This window comes from Micromys minutus (genome assembly GCF_963924665.1).
Source record: "Micromys minutus genome assembly, chromosome: 9".
Lineage (NCBI taxonomy): Eukaryota > Metazoa > Chordata > Mammalia > Rodentia > Muridae > Micromys > Micromys minutus.
In genome coordinates, this window is record NC_137978.1 from 26642564 (window position 1) to 26661150 (window position 18587).

General features: G+C 39.9%; 1 protein-coding gene across 1 annotated transcript; it reads left to right on the forward strand.

Moving 5' to 3' along the window:
• The first annotated feature begins 48 nt into the window (after nucleotides 1-48).
• TMEM59 (transmembrane protein 59) lies at nucleotides 49-18231 on the forward strand. Its single transcript, XM_080920837.1, has 8 exons — nucleotides 49-294; nucleotides 5537-5642; nucleotides 6998-7092; nucleotides 8998-9150; nucleotides 10935-11016; nucleotides 11692-11773; nucleotides 14901-15009; nucleotides 17602-18231. The coding sequence occupies exons 1-8, from the start codon at nucleotides 106-108 to the stop codon at nucleotides 17755-17757; spliced, it is 972 nt and encodes a 323-aa protein (XP_080776963.1). The 5' UTR covers nucleotides 49-105; the 3' UTR covers nucleotides 17758-18231.
• Nucleotides 18232-18587: the final 356 nt, after the last annotated feature.

Consider the following 18587-nt stretch of genomic DNA (forward strand, 5'->3'; position numbering starts at 1 on the left):
GGAAGCGCAGGCCGGTGGGGCGGGGAAAAGGGCTGGCCCGGAAGAAGGAGAAACCCTGAAAAGAAAACAGCAACAATTCGAGCTGCTGTGACAGAAGGGAACAAGATGGCGGCGCCAAAGGGGAAGCTTTGGGTCCAGGCCCAGCTGGGGCTCCCGCCGCTGCTGCTGCTGACCATGGCGCTGGCCGGAGGCTCGGGGACTGCAGCGGCCGAAGCGTTTGACTCGGTCCTGGGAGACACGGCATCCTGTCACCGAGCCTGTCAGCTGACCTATCCCTTGCACACCTACCCGAAGGTAGGTAGGGCCCATCGATACCGAGTTCCCCTCATCCCTCGGTGCCTCAGCTCGGGTTTTCTCACATCGGTGTCAGCGCCGGGACCTTAGAGGTGAATCTGCGCTTCAGCTGCTCCCCGCTCGGTGTAGCTGCAGTTTTCCTCGCTCCTGCTATAATTGCCGGAAGTTTGTGCTGCAGGACTGGATGATGGGTTGGGGGAGAATACAAAGATACGAACCAGGCGAACCCTTGGGAGCCTGCGGGACCACAGGGGAGTTTATCACTTGCTAGGGTAGATTGAAGATGAACGCGAGGTCCTGACCTACTAGCAGCGCGGGGGTGGGGAGGAAGGCGCGGATGCACGCGTGCACAAAATACTGCCTTTCAGCCCGGGTTTATTGCGCGCCTCTCTGGGACTAAGCGCGTTCTGTTCGGCGAGTCGGAGAAGCTGACAATTCCTTTGCGGTCTGAAGTGTGAAGTCAGCCTCAGTAGTTTTGAGACACATTAGAAAGGAGGACTTCCTGTCTGTGTTGAGTGAGTGTGTGCGAGACGCTGCCGCAGGAGACTGGATGCCTTTGTGAGGCAGCAATTACGGCTAGGAATTCGTGGAGTGGATCAAGAAATTCGACTGTCCTACTGAAGACTTACCCCTGGTCCCTCCCTGCAGCCGCTGCCTAGCCTTTAATTCTGCCTCTTTAAGTTGTTTTTCAGTTCCTTATGAATTCTGTTTACTCAACATTCTAAATTGCTTGGTGATTCTCCACACCCATTTTCCACGTGTAATTAGGGTTTATACCCCTCCCCACCTGGCCTTGTAAGGGCTTTTGTTGATGCTGTTTTTTTTTTTTTTAAACCCTTGTTTATTGTTTTTTGGTTTTCTTCTGTATGCTATTTGCTTAACCATCGTGGCCATCCATAGTCTTTGCCTTCTAAAGCTATAAAGTGACTACAATGGCAGTTCCAGTGATTTAGAATGTTCTATGTTGACAAGTGCTTTCATGTCTTTGATATGAAAAATGGTAAATTCTGTGCATTCCAGCATTTTTGTTCTCCTTACTTATCAATTACAAGCAAAACAGAAAAGGCCACAAAATTGTAGTGGGATTAGCCTTAAATTTTCTGACTTAAAAATTAATAAATAATTGGGAGGCGTGAAGAGCTGGGCTAGTAATGGACACCTGTAATTACAGCCTGCTGGAGGCTGAGGTCAGAGGGTCATGAGTTTGAGGCTTGCCATGGAATAAATTTAGGGAGTAAGAAGGATTCTTTAGACTTCAGTCAATAAAGCTCACATCATCAAAAGGTTCTACATGAAAGTCCATCAGTACTGATTGGCCTAGAATTAGGCTGAGGTTTACTTTGTTATGTTAGTGTTTGGTTCCCTCTTTTAAGATTTTCCTAGTAAATTTGTAGTGTAAGCCAGAATACTGGGAACATAAATATCTAAAAGATATGGATACCAGGACTCTTTGAGTTTAAGGCCAGCCTGGTCTACAGAATGAGTTCCAGGACTGTCAAGGTTACATAGAGAAATCTATCTCAAAACAAAAACAACAAAAAGGAAAATTTTTAAAAAGAGTAAAAAATTAAGTGTCTTGGCCAAGATCCTATAGCTAAAAGTAGTAAAACAGAAACTGAGTCTTCAAGCTGGCTGCCTTATGCTTTTGCCATCGAAGAATGTAGCAGTATTACAAATACTGATTTCGATGTGAGTTACCATGCATTGCAATGCAGGCAAAAAATGGTGTGTTAATAAGAAAGAAAATGAATTATAAATCTCAACATTGTCTTTCTTCATCTGATAAGTGGTAGATAAAAATCTCATCTTAATGACTTTATAATTATTTATTGTAAGGACATAGAGTATTGTAAGGAAATAGAGTAGATATTCTAAAATTAATACATTTTGCCCTTTGTTCTCAAAGATTTAGTTGTTTGATGTCTGGGTTTAAATGTAAGGAACATAAGGTGTGTTGTTAATAACTATTCTGTGGTCAGTTTTTTAGAGGACATGGGCTTCGAAACCATGTAAGCCTGTAGTCCATTCTGACTCCACTGGTACCTGTATTCCTGCTGATCAATTAATTCCTTAGAATTTAATTTTGTAAACTGTAGGAAGATTACATATTTGCAGAGCTGGTATGAAGATTGAAGATAATTTGATGCTTCCAGGGCAGTGCCTCGCACAGCCAGAGATAGCTATTTCTTCTACTGTGCAGTCTGACTAGGTTTGTGCTTGTTTGCATTTGTTGTACTGCGAAAGAGAATACTTAAACCAGGCATGTTGCTCCCAGTACTTGGAAGCCCGAGGGAGGAGGATTGCTGTGAGTATGAGGTCAGCCTGGACTACAGAGCAAGACCAGTTACAAACAACATTAGCAGATTGACTTAGCTACATTAACTAAGGGTAAGAAATGTATATGAAAGCTATTTAGGTAGCATTGTTAAAGGACCTTGAATTTCTTAGCTGATATTTATTATGAGGAGAAATACTCTTTCCTTGCTCTGTTAAGAGTTTCTATTTGTTGTAAGCTTATCAGTCACTTGAGATGCATAGAACTGAAATGTTTACCATATTTGAATTTATATTCTATAAAATACAAAGTGCTTGAACTAAGGATATGATTTTTTTGCTTTTAAAAAACAGTATTTTTATTTTATGTGTGTGGTGTGTAGCCTGCATATCTGTCTCTACACCATGCAAGTACAGTGCTGGCAAACAGCAGAAGAGGATATGGATTTCTTAGAATTAGAGTTACAGACTATTGTGAGCTGCCGTGTGGATGCTAGGACCTGACTGAGACTTTGTCCTCTGGAAGAGCATCCAGTGCTCCTAGCCACTGAGCCATCTCTCCAGCTTACTCTAACATATAGCCTGGCATATTGGGTGTTTATTGACTATATTATTATTGTAATATCTATCAGTACCACATAATATGAATGTATAACGTTCCTAGTGTGTAAGATTAATGTGTGAGTATCCTTATTTACAATTTAGATGACACTGAGAATCAGAGAGATTAGTAACTTGCCCAAGGCTGTACAGTGGTGAGGCTGAGCTATTGGGGTTGGTTCCTGACCCACTAGACTTTCAGCATGCCATATGGTTTCCTGATGTTGGTTCTGGGTATCTTTTGGAGTTGGATTAACAGAAGAACGCCTTTCTGAGCTAAGTGTAATATGTGAGCAATCCCAATACTCAGGAGCTGAATAAGATGGGGATTAAGGGTTCCAGGCCAGTTTGAGATACAGAGCAAGCATATCTGAGAGTAAGATGTCATCTGGCATAGTTCATGGTAATGAGCTCTTTACTGCGGAAATATGTGGCGTTCCAAAAACAGGATTGCTGTTTTCCAGAGCCTGCAAACTGTAAATGCTGATAAATGAAATGTAGTTTTTACCTTAGCAACGAATGCAGTTAGAGCCAAGGTCATAACATGTACCACCTCCAAAGTTGTATAATAAAACTTCATGTAGGACTTACAGCCACCTCTTCATACGGGTTACTTCTGCTGCATTAGTTTTACTGATTCTTCTGCTGAAAGGAAATGCACAGTGTTGTATTAATAACCAGAATGTGTGCAGTTTCCTCACTGGGTACCTGACAGTGTGTGCACAGCGGATCACACAGAAAGTTACAAGGACATTTGTGCCTTGTTTTTAAAACACTGTATTCATCAAAGGAAAGATAAGCTTGTTGATCTCATTGTTTATAGTCTCATTATGCACTTAACTATTTCTAAGCATGAAGGACTATCCCATTTTGGGGGGAAAATCCTATTTTTGTTTTCACACATAGCTCTCAATGCTTGTAATTATTATTTTCTACTTTTAAACCATATTACTATAAAAGAGAAAAAATATTATTGTGATTGTTTTTACTACTAATAATTGTTAAGCACCTTGTGTGTCTCATACATTTGGTAAGATTAGCAGTCTCCCAGAATAATAGTGTTGTCTTATTTCATGATGAGAAAATTTGAGATTTCAACAGGTAAAGTAATTTGCACAGGCTTCGTTTTTGTTTTTAACCAGAAAAATTTGATTCTGGTCTAGCTGACTGCAGTAACTGTTCCCGTATGTCACCTTTGCTCTTGTTTGTATTCTCAGTTAAAGTAAGCCAATTAAAAATTAAAATAAAAACCCTTGGGGATGGAAGATGGCTTAGCATTTAAGAGCATTTACTGCTCTGGTAGAAACCCCAGGTTCTGTTCCCTGAGACTACGTGGCAACTCACAATCTCCTGTTAACTCCAGTACTGAGGTTCTGGTGTCCTCTTCTGGCCTCCCTGGGCTCCTGTATGCATGTGGAATACGCAGGTCCTCACATGAGCTCCATATGCTTGCATTCAAATTAAAAAAATGTTTAAACATAAAAATCCTTCCACGTGAATATTTGTGTAGCTACCTCACCTCATCTTTGTTCTGGCCTTTGTTTTGACATTTGCTCTATGAAGCTGGTCCTGATACTTTTTGCTAATGAACTGATGGTTATGCACTTGTATGAAGCGAAACATGCCAGTGACCCCTGGGTACTTGCTAACTCCTTTCTGCCTTACGCAGGATTCTTATTGTCATTTTTAGTTCTATTTCCAGTTTTTCTGCCTGTTTGTTGTGGCCACAGAATATGCAAAAAGGGTAGTATATTTAGCCACCTGGCTTTTTCCTTAGTATCTCCTTTAAAATAAGGGACTGGGGCATGCATGGCTTAGTTACTAGGTTCTCAATATCCAGCATCACACAAGCTAGGTGTAGTGGAGTAAGAAATCCCAGCATTAGGAAGACAGAGACAGGAAGATGGAAAATATAAACTCGGGAACCAAAGAGATGGCTCAGGAATTAAGAGCATTAGCTGCTTTTCCAGAGAACCCACATTCCATTCCCAGCACCCATGTGGCAGCTTACAACTGTCTGTAATTCTGGTTCCAGGGATCTGATGCCCTCTTTTGGCCTCCATGGGCACTGGATGTAGGTGATACACAGACATACTTACGGGCAAAATACATAAAATAAAAATCTTTAAAAAACAAAAGTTCAAGGTCATCATTTATTGCACAGGGAGTTAGAAACTAACCTAGTGTGTAAGAGACCATGTCTATGACCGAATAATTCAATTTAGGAACTAAAACTTTTCCTTTTTAGTGCAAAACTCATTGTATGGTTTTAAACAAACACTAACTCTGCTTTCTTCTTGACCTTTTTTTTCCAGCTGAAAGAAACATCTTGTTTTTTGGTAATCTTCTTTGTTCTTGAACTTCCCAGGAAGAGGAGTTATACGCATGTCAGAGAGGCTGCAGGCTGTTTTCAATTTGCCAGTTTGTGGATGATGGAATTGATTTAAATCGTACCAAACTGGAATGCGAATCTGGTAAGAGACTATGCTAATGGCATCAGCGGTGCATAACTTTGGGGCTTTCTTGGAGCTGAGTTATGCTTTTTATGTAGTTTTCCTAGAGAAGACAGACATCCTGTTTAAACCAGTCACCCACCATATTGTAATTATAAAATTAGAGTTTTAATAGTTGCTGCTAAAAATGTCATGGGCTTTAATCCATCTGTGAAGCAACTGTTTACTTTGTGCTATGGATAGGATTCCTTTGTTTACCCAAGCGTTCTGTTTAGACAAACGCAGAGGTAATTATCCAACTCATAGTTAGTTCACCACTACCTTTTCATGGACAGTATAACTTCCCTAAGCCTTTCCATCAGTCGGCTAGTTGACAGAGCTCCAAGGTTTTTACTGAATCAGGCCTTTGACTCAGAAATGTTTTAGAGTATTCTTTATCAGTCATGCCAGTGAAAATAACCGGAGGCTTTGTCACCACTTAACCACTTTTCTTACCTTTTGGTGAAAGAGACGTATTTAATAAAAGAAACCTACAATCAGGACACAAGGAGCATTTAACTTTGTAAAGGACTGTAATAGAATCTTGTCTGTGTGTGGGTTTTTTGTTGTTTTTTTGTTTTGTTTTGTTTTGCATGGCAGTGGGACAGAGCTGTTCCCTGAGGTAGCTCTCACACACTATTCTGTGACCTTATTTTTATGGCTCAGGTTCCTCCTCACTGGCTACCCTTGTATATTCGTAGTGCCATGTTAGTTTCTCTAGAGCCTCTGAGAAGTATGTTATTTACCTGAGTTGAGAGAAAGATAAAATTGCTGTAGTGATGAACTCTTAATGAACCGTCAACTAAAGGACTTGAGAGTATCGGATAGAGCCCATTTCAGCTGCTTCTTGTCCTAGGAGTACTGAGAATTGAACCCAGGACCTAGGGTATGCCAGGCCAGTGTTGTGCCCCTGAACTACAGCCCCAGCCCCATTTCAGCCTTTAAAATTCCCCATTTCAGAACATTTTCTAGTTCCATTTTCTTAGAACCCAGAAGGAGGGCTACTTTCAGTGGCATTGTAGGCACATCAGACATTTCTTCCCTCTCCACAAACTTTTTAGCTGTGAGGATGCCTTAATGTGAATGTCATCATTTAGTCAGAGTGCAGGCATGAAATTAATAGACTCATTCATGAGACATTGAACTTGTAGGAGAGAGATGAAAGAATCCTATTAAAGTATTTTCTGCTTTTGCCGAGTTTGGCAGCTCGCGGAGATGAAATGCTGAAGTCTGTCTTTGTGTCTTTCCAGCTTTAGAAGTGTGCAGATCTCTCTTCTGCAGCCTTTGTCTTTTCCATCCTTCTCCCCTTTCTAAGAATTTGCTGTTTCCTCTTTCAGCGTGCACAGAAGCATATTCCCAGCCTGATGAGCAATATGCTTGCCATCTTGGCTGCCAGGATCAGTTGCCATTTGCTGAACTGAGACAAGAGCAAGTAAGAGACAGTCCAGCCTTTCCAGGCTGCCTGCTTATGTGTTTTGTTCAACTTCGGTTACCCAACATGGTCATTGCCAGTGTGGTCTTATCTTACTGTTAGAGTTATAATTACTTTCCATCCATCACAATTATGTTTGCAGATGGAATACTTTCTAAAAATATTGTTCTGTAAAATATTATGTCCATAATCTGTTTTTTTCTCATAGTCCAGTAAGATACCTTCATTTTACATGTGTTTAAAAAAAAAAAAAGCAAAGACAAAACAAAAAACAAAAACAAAAAAAGAAACTCAATCCTAAGTTGGCTAAGAGAAGGTGATATTGGAGTCCCTCCATTCATCCCCTTTGCCACTGCCTCAAATCATATCATCTGTTTGTTTTTAGGCAAGATCTTACATAGTCTAGGTTGGCCTTGCACTTGGTATATAGATGAGGGGGCCTTGAAGCTCCTCATTTTCTCTCCCCCTTGAGTTACAGGGTTGAGCTATCACACCCAACTAAAGCAGCCTCCTGTTAGTGAACATTAAGTTTCTTCTAGTATTTTTCTTTTATGAGTGCTATATATTTCATTCATTTGTGAGTATATCTATGAAATAAGAACATATGTATCTCATAAAACAAGAACATAGAATTACAATTGCTGAAGTTTGTGCAGTTCTAATTTTGAGAAATAGAGAAAAAAAGTCCTCATGGAATTTGTAAAAAAAAAAAAAAAAAAAGATTGAATTTGACAAATAATTCACACATTAAAAAAAACCTACACTTCTGACTTCAGTGAATTTTAGAATAAATTGCAGTTGTACAACCATCATCACTACCTAATTCCAGAGATTTCAGTCACCCCAAAATGCTGCATCTCACATCCATTAGCAATCACTTTCCTTCTAATTTGTGTTCCTTCCCCCTCACCCCGGTTTGCAGTAGGTTTCGTTCTTTTCATACGCACGCTGCCCTGTGCTAATCCCTTTCCTAATGAAAGTGTTCTGATTAAACACAGGTGTACATTGATGATTAAAATAGATATTGTGAGTAGACATGCTTGTAACCTCAGCTTTCAGGATGCTAAGTCTGGAGGATTGCAAGTGGGAAGCTAGCCTGGGCCACAAAGCAATACCCTACCTCAAAAACTAAAAACAGAAGCACCTGGTCTCTGATCTCTTTAAATTTGTAACTTCAGTAAATACTTTGGAGTGGACTTGTGAAAGGTCTCACATCTATTACAAGGGAAAACTGGACCCTGAGTACAGATCTTCTTATTCTAGAAGCTGTTTTCTGCATTGCAATAGCTCTTGGTGGTATGTCCCCGGACATCAGATGAGCCAAAGCTACCCCTAGAGCTCAGTAGTCTGCATCCCAAGTTTGTGCTCCAGGGTCAGAGCCACTTAGTAAATTGAGAAGTCAGAACTGGGGTTGAGCGAGATTGTGGCAGTTGGTGTTAAATCTTGTCAGCAGCACCCATTATTTAAATTTATACCACAGAATATCTATCAGCATTCAGTGCAACCCTAGTTTCATATTTTCTGCGTATATTTTTGTCTTTGATGTTTATTAAGACATGATTTTCCCTCCTGGGAATGTTAAGGATAAGAATGATATTTCTCCTTTCCCATTGAAATCTGTCTTTTGGTCGTCCAAATTTAATGAGATCTTTAGAGTTTCCATGTTCGGAGGCTTGGCTCAAAGCCTGTCATACTGATAGAAGTTGTGGATAAACGTGTTTGGTGAATTGAGTAGCCTGGGATGTTAGCTTTACTGTTAGTTAGTTTGCATCAGCACCAGAGTGCGGTCTAATGCTGAGGATGTGACTGTTGATGAAGTTATCTATATAACCTCTCCCACAAGATTCATTCTCTTGCATACACACATATTTCTCATTACTTACAAGTTTTTGTTTGTCTGCTTAGCTCATGTCCCTGATGCCAAAAATGCACCTCCTGTTCCCCCTGACTCTGGTGAGGTCGTTCTGGAGTGACATGATGGACTCTGCACAGAGCTTCATAACCTCTTCGTGGACCTTTTATCTTCAAGCTGATGACGGAAAGATAGTGATATTCCAGGTGACAGCTGTGTTCCACACGTTGCCCAAAATACATAGATAGGCAGTGGCCATGTCTTACATAAGGGTCTTGGCATAGGACCATGTAATCAGTCACCTAAATGTTTTTGTCAAATGCTGCTGCTTAACTGGCCTTCGTGGAAACCCCCGAGCAGCAGGACATGGTGTAATTACCTTTCCTTCTTCCCTTGAAAACCTTACCTCGAGTGTAGTGGTTATTTGGTCCTCTTGATTTTATGATGACTAAATTGGTTAAGTGAGAAATTTAGATGGGAAAGTAAGAATCGTGTACCTTGAACATAAATAGTGGCATATAGCACAGTTACTAGAAAAGGCATTAATGACGTAATAGGAAGTTTATAGAAGTTTTTCTCTAGCTGCCTATAAGAACATGGTACAGATGCATTTACCCTCTAGGGAGGTAATTTTTCTCTTGCCTAATAATTGTGCGATAAGATGTTAACAAGTGCTAATATAGAAGGTTATATATAGTAGTCTTAGAGTACCTGTGAGGGATTTTTTCAGGATTCTGAGGATACTAATATTTGGGGATGCTAAATTTCCTAATATAAAATGGCATTGCATTTGCATGTAACCCACAAACTCCCCCGTGCAGTTAAGGGTCATTTAACAATGTTGGACTCTTGAACTGAGATGCTATAGTATTACTAGGTGGTGATGTTATTACAGCACTGCTGTCGAGTGTCTGGTCAGGTAAAGCATGACTGCGCTTTAACTCACCCCTGAGCTGCTGTGAAATCTGCACAAATAATTGTTATTGTGTGCTGTTTAATGATAATGGAGATGCGTGTGCACATATCAGTACAGATTTCCCCCATGATTGGTTTAATCACAGATATGAAATGCAGTGACATAGAACCCATGGGTATATAGGACTGACTGTGTTATCTGACATATCTAAACAGTGTCATGAGGTTGTATTACCCCTGCTTCTTGATGAGGAAACTGAGCATCCAGCTTGCTTAAAGACATGCTGCCCTTTACAAGTAATATTCAGCTCCAACTCGGGGCATTTTAGACTCTGTACTCATAGAGCACCCTAACATCCTATTTCCTTTAATTCAGTAAGTTCCTCATATATGTCAGTCAGCAGATTGTGTTGTGACACTATCTTGCTCTCAAATAGTAAGACACAGCTTTTAAATATTATAGCTAGTTGAGTGTTTACTATATAACTACTTTGTGATTCTTAGCATTATCCTAGGTTTGGGTTCTCCGCACTTAATTTGATGGCAAGAAAACACAGTGTCTTCTTACATTTCTGGATAAGTTCTGTGTCCTAAAGCTACTTACATAAAAGCCTCCTCAGAGGATGAGAGATTACCTTTTTCTCTGAAGTCTGTGTCAGCTTGAGTGTAGTTTCGGTGGAGAAAGTTCTTTCCCAGGGGCTCAGAGATATGAGGTATAGAATGCATACCTGTAGTGTGAAGGAACAGAAAGTTCCAGATGAGGAAAGAGATTATATGTATAATGTATATTTAGTTAAAATATGTTATAATCAGAATAATATATAATATATATTTATATATTTGGTTAAAAATTTAGGCAGGCTGCTGAATTTTTTCTGATGAACTAAAATTGGAATTCATTTTTACCAGATTAATAATATTGAAGTGGTTGATGTGTTTTATCTGTTACTGTTTTTTTGTTTTTTTTTTTTTTTTTTCAGTTTAAATGGTGATAGTGTGGATGGTGTATTCTAGAACTTGTAACTAAAAACAATGTCTGAGGTATAAATGACATAATGCTTTTATCACCATTTAGTCTAAGCCAGAAATTCAGTATGCACCGCAGTTGGAGCAGGAGCCTGAGAACTTGAGAGAACCATCTTTAAGCAAAATGTCCTGTAAGTTTTATTCTAAGTATGTGGATAAACCTTAGCTGTTGTAACTGCCCACTCTGACTTCTAGTGCACTGGGTCTGGTTCCATCTACCTGGGGTTTGCATTTCTAATGAGTTCCACATCCTGGTAATGCTGCTAGCATGGGGACCCTGCACTCACTGTTCTAAACACCATTTCGAAGCTTTGAATGTGAACTAGCAAAGTAGTGGGTTTTTTTCCCTATAAGCCTAATAGTGACCCTACCTTAAAAGTATGACTTTCCCATTCTCTTTTTATCTCCATGCTAGATATGAATTTTAAATCATAGGAACATCAAATAGCAGGCTAACGTGGTTTACCTTTGATAACTTTCTACCTACCATATTTTACTTATTGATAGAGTTAACTTACTGATTGTATTGTTGAATGGGAATGAGTAGATGATGCTAACATGGACTGTTTTAATTAGGATAGAATAGAACAAAGTCTGTCACTCAAGATCACATGTAACTCAACAGGAAACATCAGAATCAAAAACATGTGATCCAGGCATGATAACACAGAGGAGGGGCAGCCAGTGTGTTCAAAGCCACCCTGGGCTACAAAACAAACGACATTTAAAAGTAAGGCAGAAAATTCTAGAAGAGAGTGTGACTGGCATTTAAGATATTCATTCAAACCTGTGCCTTCTTATCTCAGATCTGCAGATGAGAAACTCACAAGCACACAGGAACTACCTTGAAGATGAAGAAAGTGATGGCTTTTTAAGATGCCTATCTCTGTATGTATTTCTTCTTAGTCTGCTTCATGCCAGTCATTGTTTGTCATTTTTAAATTAGAAGTTTAATAGTTAAAAAAGTGGATACTTCCTTTCCAAAGTGGTGCTCTTGAATAATTCATCTGATGAAGGTAATACAGGTACTATTTTTAAATAGACACATACTTATACAAATATGTGGGATGTGGTATGCTATTTTAATACGTGTATGCCTCATGTAACGATCAGACAGGATAATTAGTATGTGTATTACCTTATACATCTACATTTCTTTGAAATCACATTGACAATCCTCTCTTGTAGCCATCTTCAGACAGTATATTAGTGTTAACTGTGGTCGTACTGTCACACAGTGAGACAGAAATCCCTCTTGTCTCACTGTTAACCAGCCTCTTCTCTTACCCCCTCTTTCTGCTTAGTAAGACCCAAACAGAACAGATATATATATATATTTTTTTTGTATAGTACAAGGGCATTCTTGTTAGAATTCCTTGATTTGTCTTAATTACACATTTAAATGAAACTCCATCGGGGCCTTACAGTAAGGCTTTAATGACTTAGTGGATAGCACCAAGCCTGATAAGCTAAGTTCAGTCCTGAGAACCACATGATAGAAGGAGAGAATTAATAGCCACAAGGTGTCCTCTGACCATCACACACTCTAAATTAAAAATAAATTAATTAATTAAACTCAACTTTAAAGTATGTCTGAATAATTTAAGGACTGGGTTTTTATCTTCATGAACAAATAAGCAGTTAGAAGAGATAGGTAAGGACTATAGATTAAGAAGAGCCCAGGGATGTCAACTCTGTGCCAGGGGTTCTTAGGAGGAACAGGAAAACGAAGGCATGAGCGATGGCTACCGTATGCCCCCACTCCAAGGAAGTGCTGTCAGGCATCCTGATAGAGTGAAGAGGATGCTATCAAAGTGTACATCTCATAGGAGTGCCCGTGTGAGCCCTCCCATTCTCTCAGCCCACACAAAGAAAGGAATAAAAGAAAGGCAGTTGGGCCATGCATTTTATTTTCTGCTGTGTTGTGCACTAGACCAACCATTTTGATAAAGCTGCAAGCTATTATGCTTTACAATACATTGTTCTAGGGAACTATTCTGGTTGAATATGACACTGCACCAAAATATTTAAATTGTATGGGGGGGTATATTTGTTTAGCTTATGGGAGTTGGTTCTCTCCTTCTACTGTGGGAGTTCTAAGGATTGAAGTCATCAGGGCTTGGCAGCAAGCATCCTTGACAGCTAAGCCATCTCACTGGCCCTAACCTAACAATTTAAAAGTAATCTTCTGAATGTTTTACTTAGAAAGTAGCCAACTTTTAACTAGAAGTTTATTCTCTAGAAGTTTCTGTGTACAAATATGGGTTATTATAATATATTCTATATTTGAGTAAAGAGTGTCAGGAACAATCCTGTATATAATGAATATAAGCTGGAGAGCTGTGAGCAGGACATTATGGGGCCAGATTGTGACAATGGCCAGGGAAGTCAGGAGAGCATGAAGATGGTTGACATCTATAGCATTTGCTTTGCTTTGCTATGGAGGGTGAGGAAAAGATGTATTTGGAGATGAGCCCAGGTTTTCTGTCTGTACTAATTGCTGCTGCCCAGATATCAGATCTGTTCTCACCCATGGAAGTGAGTTCCTTAGGCCCAGGAGAGGACTGGACCGTGCAATGGAGAGTGAATGCTTTATTATTAACAACATTTCTTACTCTGTTACCTTTTAAAAATTGGAATATTTAAAATTTAGCAGAATCAAAGCAGAATTGCATGCTTTCTGGAAGTCTGCTTCTTTTAAAGTAAACATAAAAATGTTTAATTTATTTGGTTATGGGTGTGTATGCCATAGAACCATATAGAGATCAGAAGGCAATTCTTTCTTTTTACTATTTAGATTCCTGGAATCGAGCTCAGCTCAGTCTCCAACAGCCCACATCCCTCTTTTGTTGGGAGACAAACGATGAGTGGCCTGCCATTTCCCTAGGCTGTGGCAAAGAAGTGACTAGATCACTGGTGATCCACAGTATAGGTCCTTCAGCATGAATGGACATGTGAGAATTAGGGATCATCACAGACTCTGAGAGTCCTAAATGCCCTCCCGTGTAGCCAGATTTTGCTACTTTTCGGGTTCTTCATTTTCCCACCCTTTATTCCCACACCCCCAAACCCCCATTTCATCCCCTATCGCTGGATAGGAGAGAAAGAAGGATAGAGAGGAGAGAGAAATAGAACTCTCTGAATATAAATTTGTTCCTTTTTTGAGCTACTAACAAACTACAACCAACAACCCCTAGCATTTATGCACCCTCTGAAAAGTTTGCAGAATTCCAAACATCACATGATCACAGAAACTATCTGCAGTTGGCAAAACCATGCCTTGGCTAGAGCATAAGGCAAAACAAATGATCATTTCATAATTTACCTTAACTTTAAGGGGTATTTTCTTAAATGAGTATTATTGCAATAGCCTACAAATTAAGAAACATGATGTTCAATCAATAGGATACTCGCTTGCTTTGTCTAATTTAGTAATTAGAGTGTATTCTCCAGGTTTGGTGGTACAAACTTGCGACCCTGGTGAGGTAGGAAGGCAGGAGCTTCAGGCCAGCCTTATCACACACCAAGTTTGAGGCCTGATCTCCATGGAGCCTGTCTCAAAAGTAAATAATTAAAACAGTAATTTGGTGGGAGTTGTTTTTGGTTTTATGGGTTTGTTATTGTTGTTGTTGTTGTTGTTTTAGAATAGGGTCTTACTGTATAGGCCTGACTGTCTGAGAACTGATTATGTAGACCAGGCTCTCCTGGAACTCAGAGATCCATCTGCCTCTGCCTCTGGAGTGCTGGGATCAAAGGTGTGAATCACCAAGCCCAACAACTTGAGGAAATTTTGTATATATAGTAGGAAGTCTATATGTCCAATTTCATCATTATTAATTATTATTGTAATACAGACATTAGAGAGAGAGGAAAGAACATCAAATCATCCTAATAAACTAGATGTAATATATCCTTGTAATAAATATGTTTTTTAAAATAATTTTAAAGACAGTGCACAGGGTTTTGTATTCTGTGTGTGTAAGGCAGTGTGACTGATGGTTGTGTTGTTTTGCAGTAACTCTGGGTGGATTTTAACTACCACTCTTGTCCTCTCGGTGATGGTGTTGCTCTGGATCTGTTGTGCAGCTGTTGCTACAGCTGTGGAGCAATATGTTCCCCCTGAGGTAAGTCTAATTTTAACCCTTGGGCAACTTGAAGCCAGAGCCACATGAATAACCAATTTAAGTGTCTGTTTAACTAGAGAAATAAGGCCCTGCTGATAGAAGGAGAGATTTGATGGTCTCACTCAGATGAGATTGGCCCATATGAAAACCATGAGTTTGTAAGCCCAGCCACAGTGGCTCCTGCTGGCACTGACACGTATCTGTTGATGGGCTTGAGCACAACGCTCTCACTGCTTCTCTGAGACTGAAGAGAACCACTGGTACTCCTTAAGCTGGGATGTGAGAGAGGGCTTGTGGAACCACTTAAAATTATGAATTGCCATAAATATTATTTTAGAAACTAAGAAACCAGTCTTTGATTCTGAGTTCCTCTGTTCTGGTAGCTAACCTCAAAGAGATTATGACCTTGTTCCTTAGTAATTAAAATTTAACTGGCTCAAGAAACGGTTGTTAAGGTAAAGGATATTTGTTTGGGGAAAAGCTGTAATTTGCTGATTCAATTTAGTGTCCAAGAAAAGAAAGTTACTTATATAATTAAATGTGGGATAAAGTCTGTTGACATCAAATCCAACCGAAACGAGAGAGTTCTGTGTGTCTCTGCAATACCACAGGAGAAGAGCAAAGAGGGAAATTCAGTAGAATGTGTAGTGAAGATTTTCCTCCTTGTTTGCTTTTTTTTTTTTAGTATAGAATAGAGTTTATTCAGGTCATTGGGGTGCGATTAAGAGGGTAGTAAAGGCAGTGAGAGAGAGAGAGAAGAAGAAAGGAGTAGAGAAGTAAAGGCATGTGAAGAGAGAAGGGGCAAGGAGTGGAGAACAAGAGCAGGAACACGAGAGCAAGAGCCCTTGTTTGCTTTTTGAAACAAGTTCCAAGACTGGCATTACAGGTCAGCACTACCATCTGTGACTCCTTTTTATAATAATTTTATGTTTATGGGTGTTTTGCCTTTATATACACACTGTGTGTACAGTACCACAGAGGCCAGAAGAAGACTAGGTCCCCTGAAACTAGAGTTACAAATGGTTGTTAGCCACTAAGTGGATGCTGGGAATCAAACCTAGGTCTTCTGGAAGAGAAGCCTGTGCATCATCTCTCCAGCCCCCATGCCTGACTCACAGCAGGCCTTAACTAATTTTATATATGAGTAAGCAGCCTTAGAAAATGTAGGTAATGTTTCTGTGATTGCTTAGCTCTGAAAGCAGTGAAGCTGGAATGAAGCCTGTAGTAGGTGTTTGCTCTGATGCAGGCTTTCAATTGAATTCAAAGCCTTTTGATCCTTTTGTCTGGCCTGAGTCCTGAGCCAGGCCTCGGGAGTTGCTGAACTCAGCACCCACTTTGACACTGGAAAAGGGGCCACCTCTTCATGGATGATTCACACTTTGCCCTTCCTTCTCCTCTCTTGATTGGGATGTACTCACATAACAATTTCTCCCATTTAGATAATTCTTTTAAAGATGTATTTCATGTGTATATGTGTGTACCTTGCATTATATGTCCTGTGTGTATAGGAGCCCAGAGGCTGGAAGAGGGCATTGGATCCCCTAGAACTGGAGTTCGGGTAGTTGTGAATGGGCATGTGGCTGCTGGGAACTGAACCCAGGTCCTGTGCAGTAGAGTTCTCTCTCAACTACAAAGTCATCTCTCTAGCATGACTTGATTTTTCTCTTTTGTTTCGATTGTATAATTCTGTGGGACAATTTTTCTATTTTTTTTTTTAAGTTCTTTGGTGGATCACCTCACTTAAAGTTATTTAGTTTTTTTGTTTTCTTTCTTTTATATCTTAAATTTTAAAAATTTAACTTAATTTTACATGTATGTGTATGTGGCTGCTCGTCTATATGTGCACCATGTGCATACAGGACCTACAGTGACCAGAAGACAGAATCAGATCTCCTGTGTAGTTAAAGGCAGTTCTGAACTGCCCACTGTGGGTGCTGAGAACTGAACCCAGGTTCTGGGATAGCTGCAAGTGTCCGCTGAACTGTCTCTCCAGACCCTGCTTCCTTAGTGTCTTACTGAAAGTAACAGCATGAGGAATTGTATATATTCATGAAGTTCTTTCTACTAGTGTTAGAATGTTTCTCTTTAAAACAGCCTGTCATTTCCCTTGTATGACAAGGTAGACACCTGCAGCAAATCATGTCCTAACTGAATAGAAGACTTACAGTCATAAAGGACTTGGCCACTTGAGGCATCTACCAAAACTCTAGAATGAAAGCTCTTGATGTGGCCATGTTAGCTTTATTTAAACCAAAGCACGTTTACTTAGTACTCATTTGTTTGCCTTAAGGATTAAGCCTCATCCATAAACATTCTCCAGTCTCAAAAGATACAGATAGAACTTCTCAAACCAAATATTCATAAATCAGTTGTGTTTCTTTAGTTTTTTTCCTGTTTTCTGTTGTAAGATTGTATTTTACTGTGTAAGCCTGGCCGGCCTGCAGCTTGCAGAGGGGCCTCCTTCCTCTTCTACCTGAGCCCCCGAATTCACCACCATGCAGCCCCAGAGATTGAGCTATTGCCTGGAAACTTAGGTGGAGAGATTCCCGAGTGTCCCAGTTAATGGTATGTGCCGATTTTGCTTTTTTACAGAAGCTGAGTATCTACGGTGACTTGGAATTTATGAATGAACAAAAGCTGAACAGATATCCAGCTCCTTCTCTTGTGGTTGTTAGGTCTCAGACTGAAGAGCATGAGGAGGCAGGGCCCCTGCCCACCAAGGTGAATCTTGCTCACTCAGAAATCTAAGCTTTTTTTAACAAGTGTTGTCAACACATAAACTTCCATTCCTCATAGAGAAAGCTCTTTTTAAAACGGTTTCATTGGACATAGGCCTTAAGAAATCACTATGAAATGCAAATAAAGTTACCCAACTCTGTGAAGACTATTTGCTGTGACTTTACCTGTATTTTTCTAGTCATTTAAGATGGACATTGGGTTGTATTTTTATTTTACTAATATCTGTAGCTACTTTGTTAGTTGCGTTGGTTTTGGTTTTTTCCTCTTAGCCAAACTCTATGAGCTGATCATTGTTGCCCTGCCCCTGCCATGACCCTGTCAGTCACCTCACTCAATAAAGCTGAAAACTTAGGATGTGATGCTTCTGCCCGGAAATGGCCTCCAAACTGTACTCTGAATTATAGCAGAAAATGTTATTTAATGACACTACATTTTCAGTTGTATTGAATTGAAATCATTAAAATTTATTTGAATAATTATGTACTGAAACTTGAGTGTTGAGCTTTCTTGTTTTTCCCTCTCACCCTTTCCCAGTGCAAGGAGTCATGAGTTGCTTTGTGTCTGCTGTTCTATGGCAGGTCGATGCTACAGTTAAAACAGAAATGACCCTCTCAGAAGAGGCATTTGATGTGATTTTTAAAGTGTGTGTGTGTCCACAGTATGTGTGTGGAGATCAGAGGACAGCATTCAGGAGCTGGTTCTTTCCCATACCAGGCTGAGATGTGTCCTTCCCTCATATTTTTGCTGCTGCATGCACTGTGTACTCCAGGGTAGCTGACCTGAGAGCTTCTGGCTTATTCCAGGAACTCAAATGACAAATTCAGGTTGTCGGGCTTTTG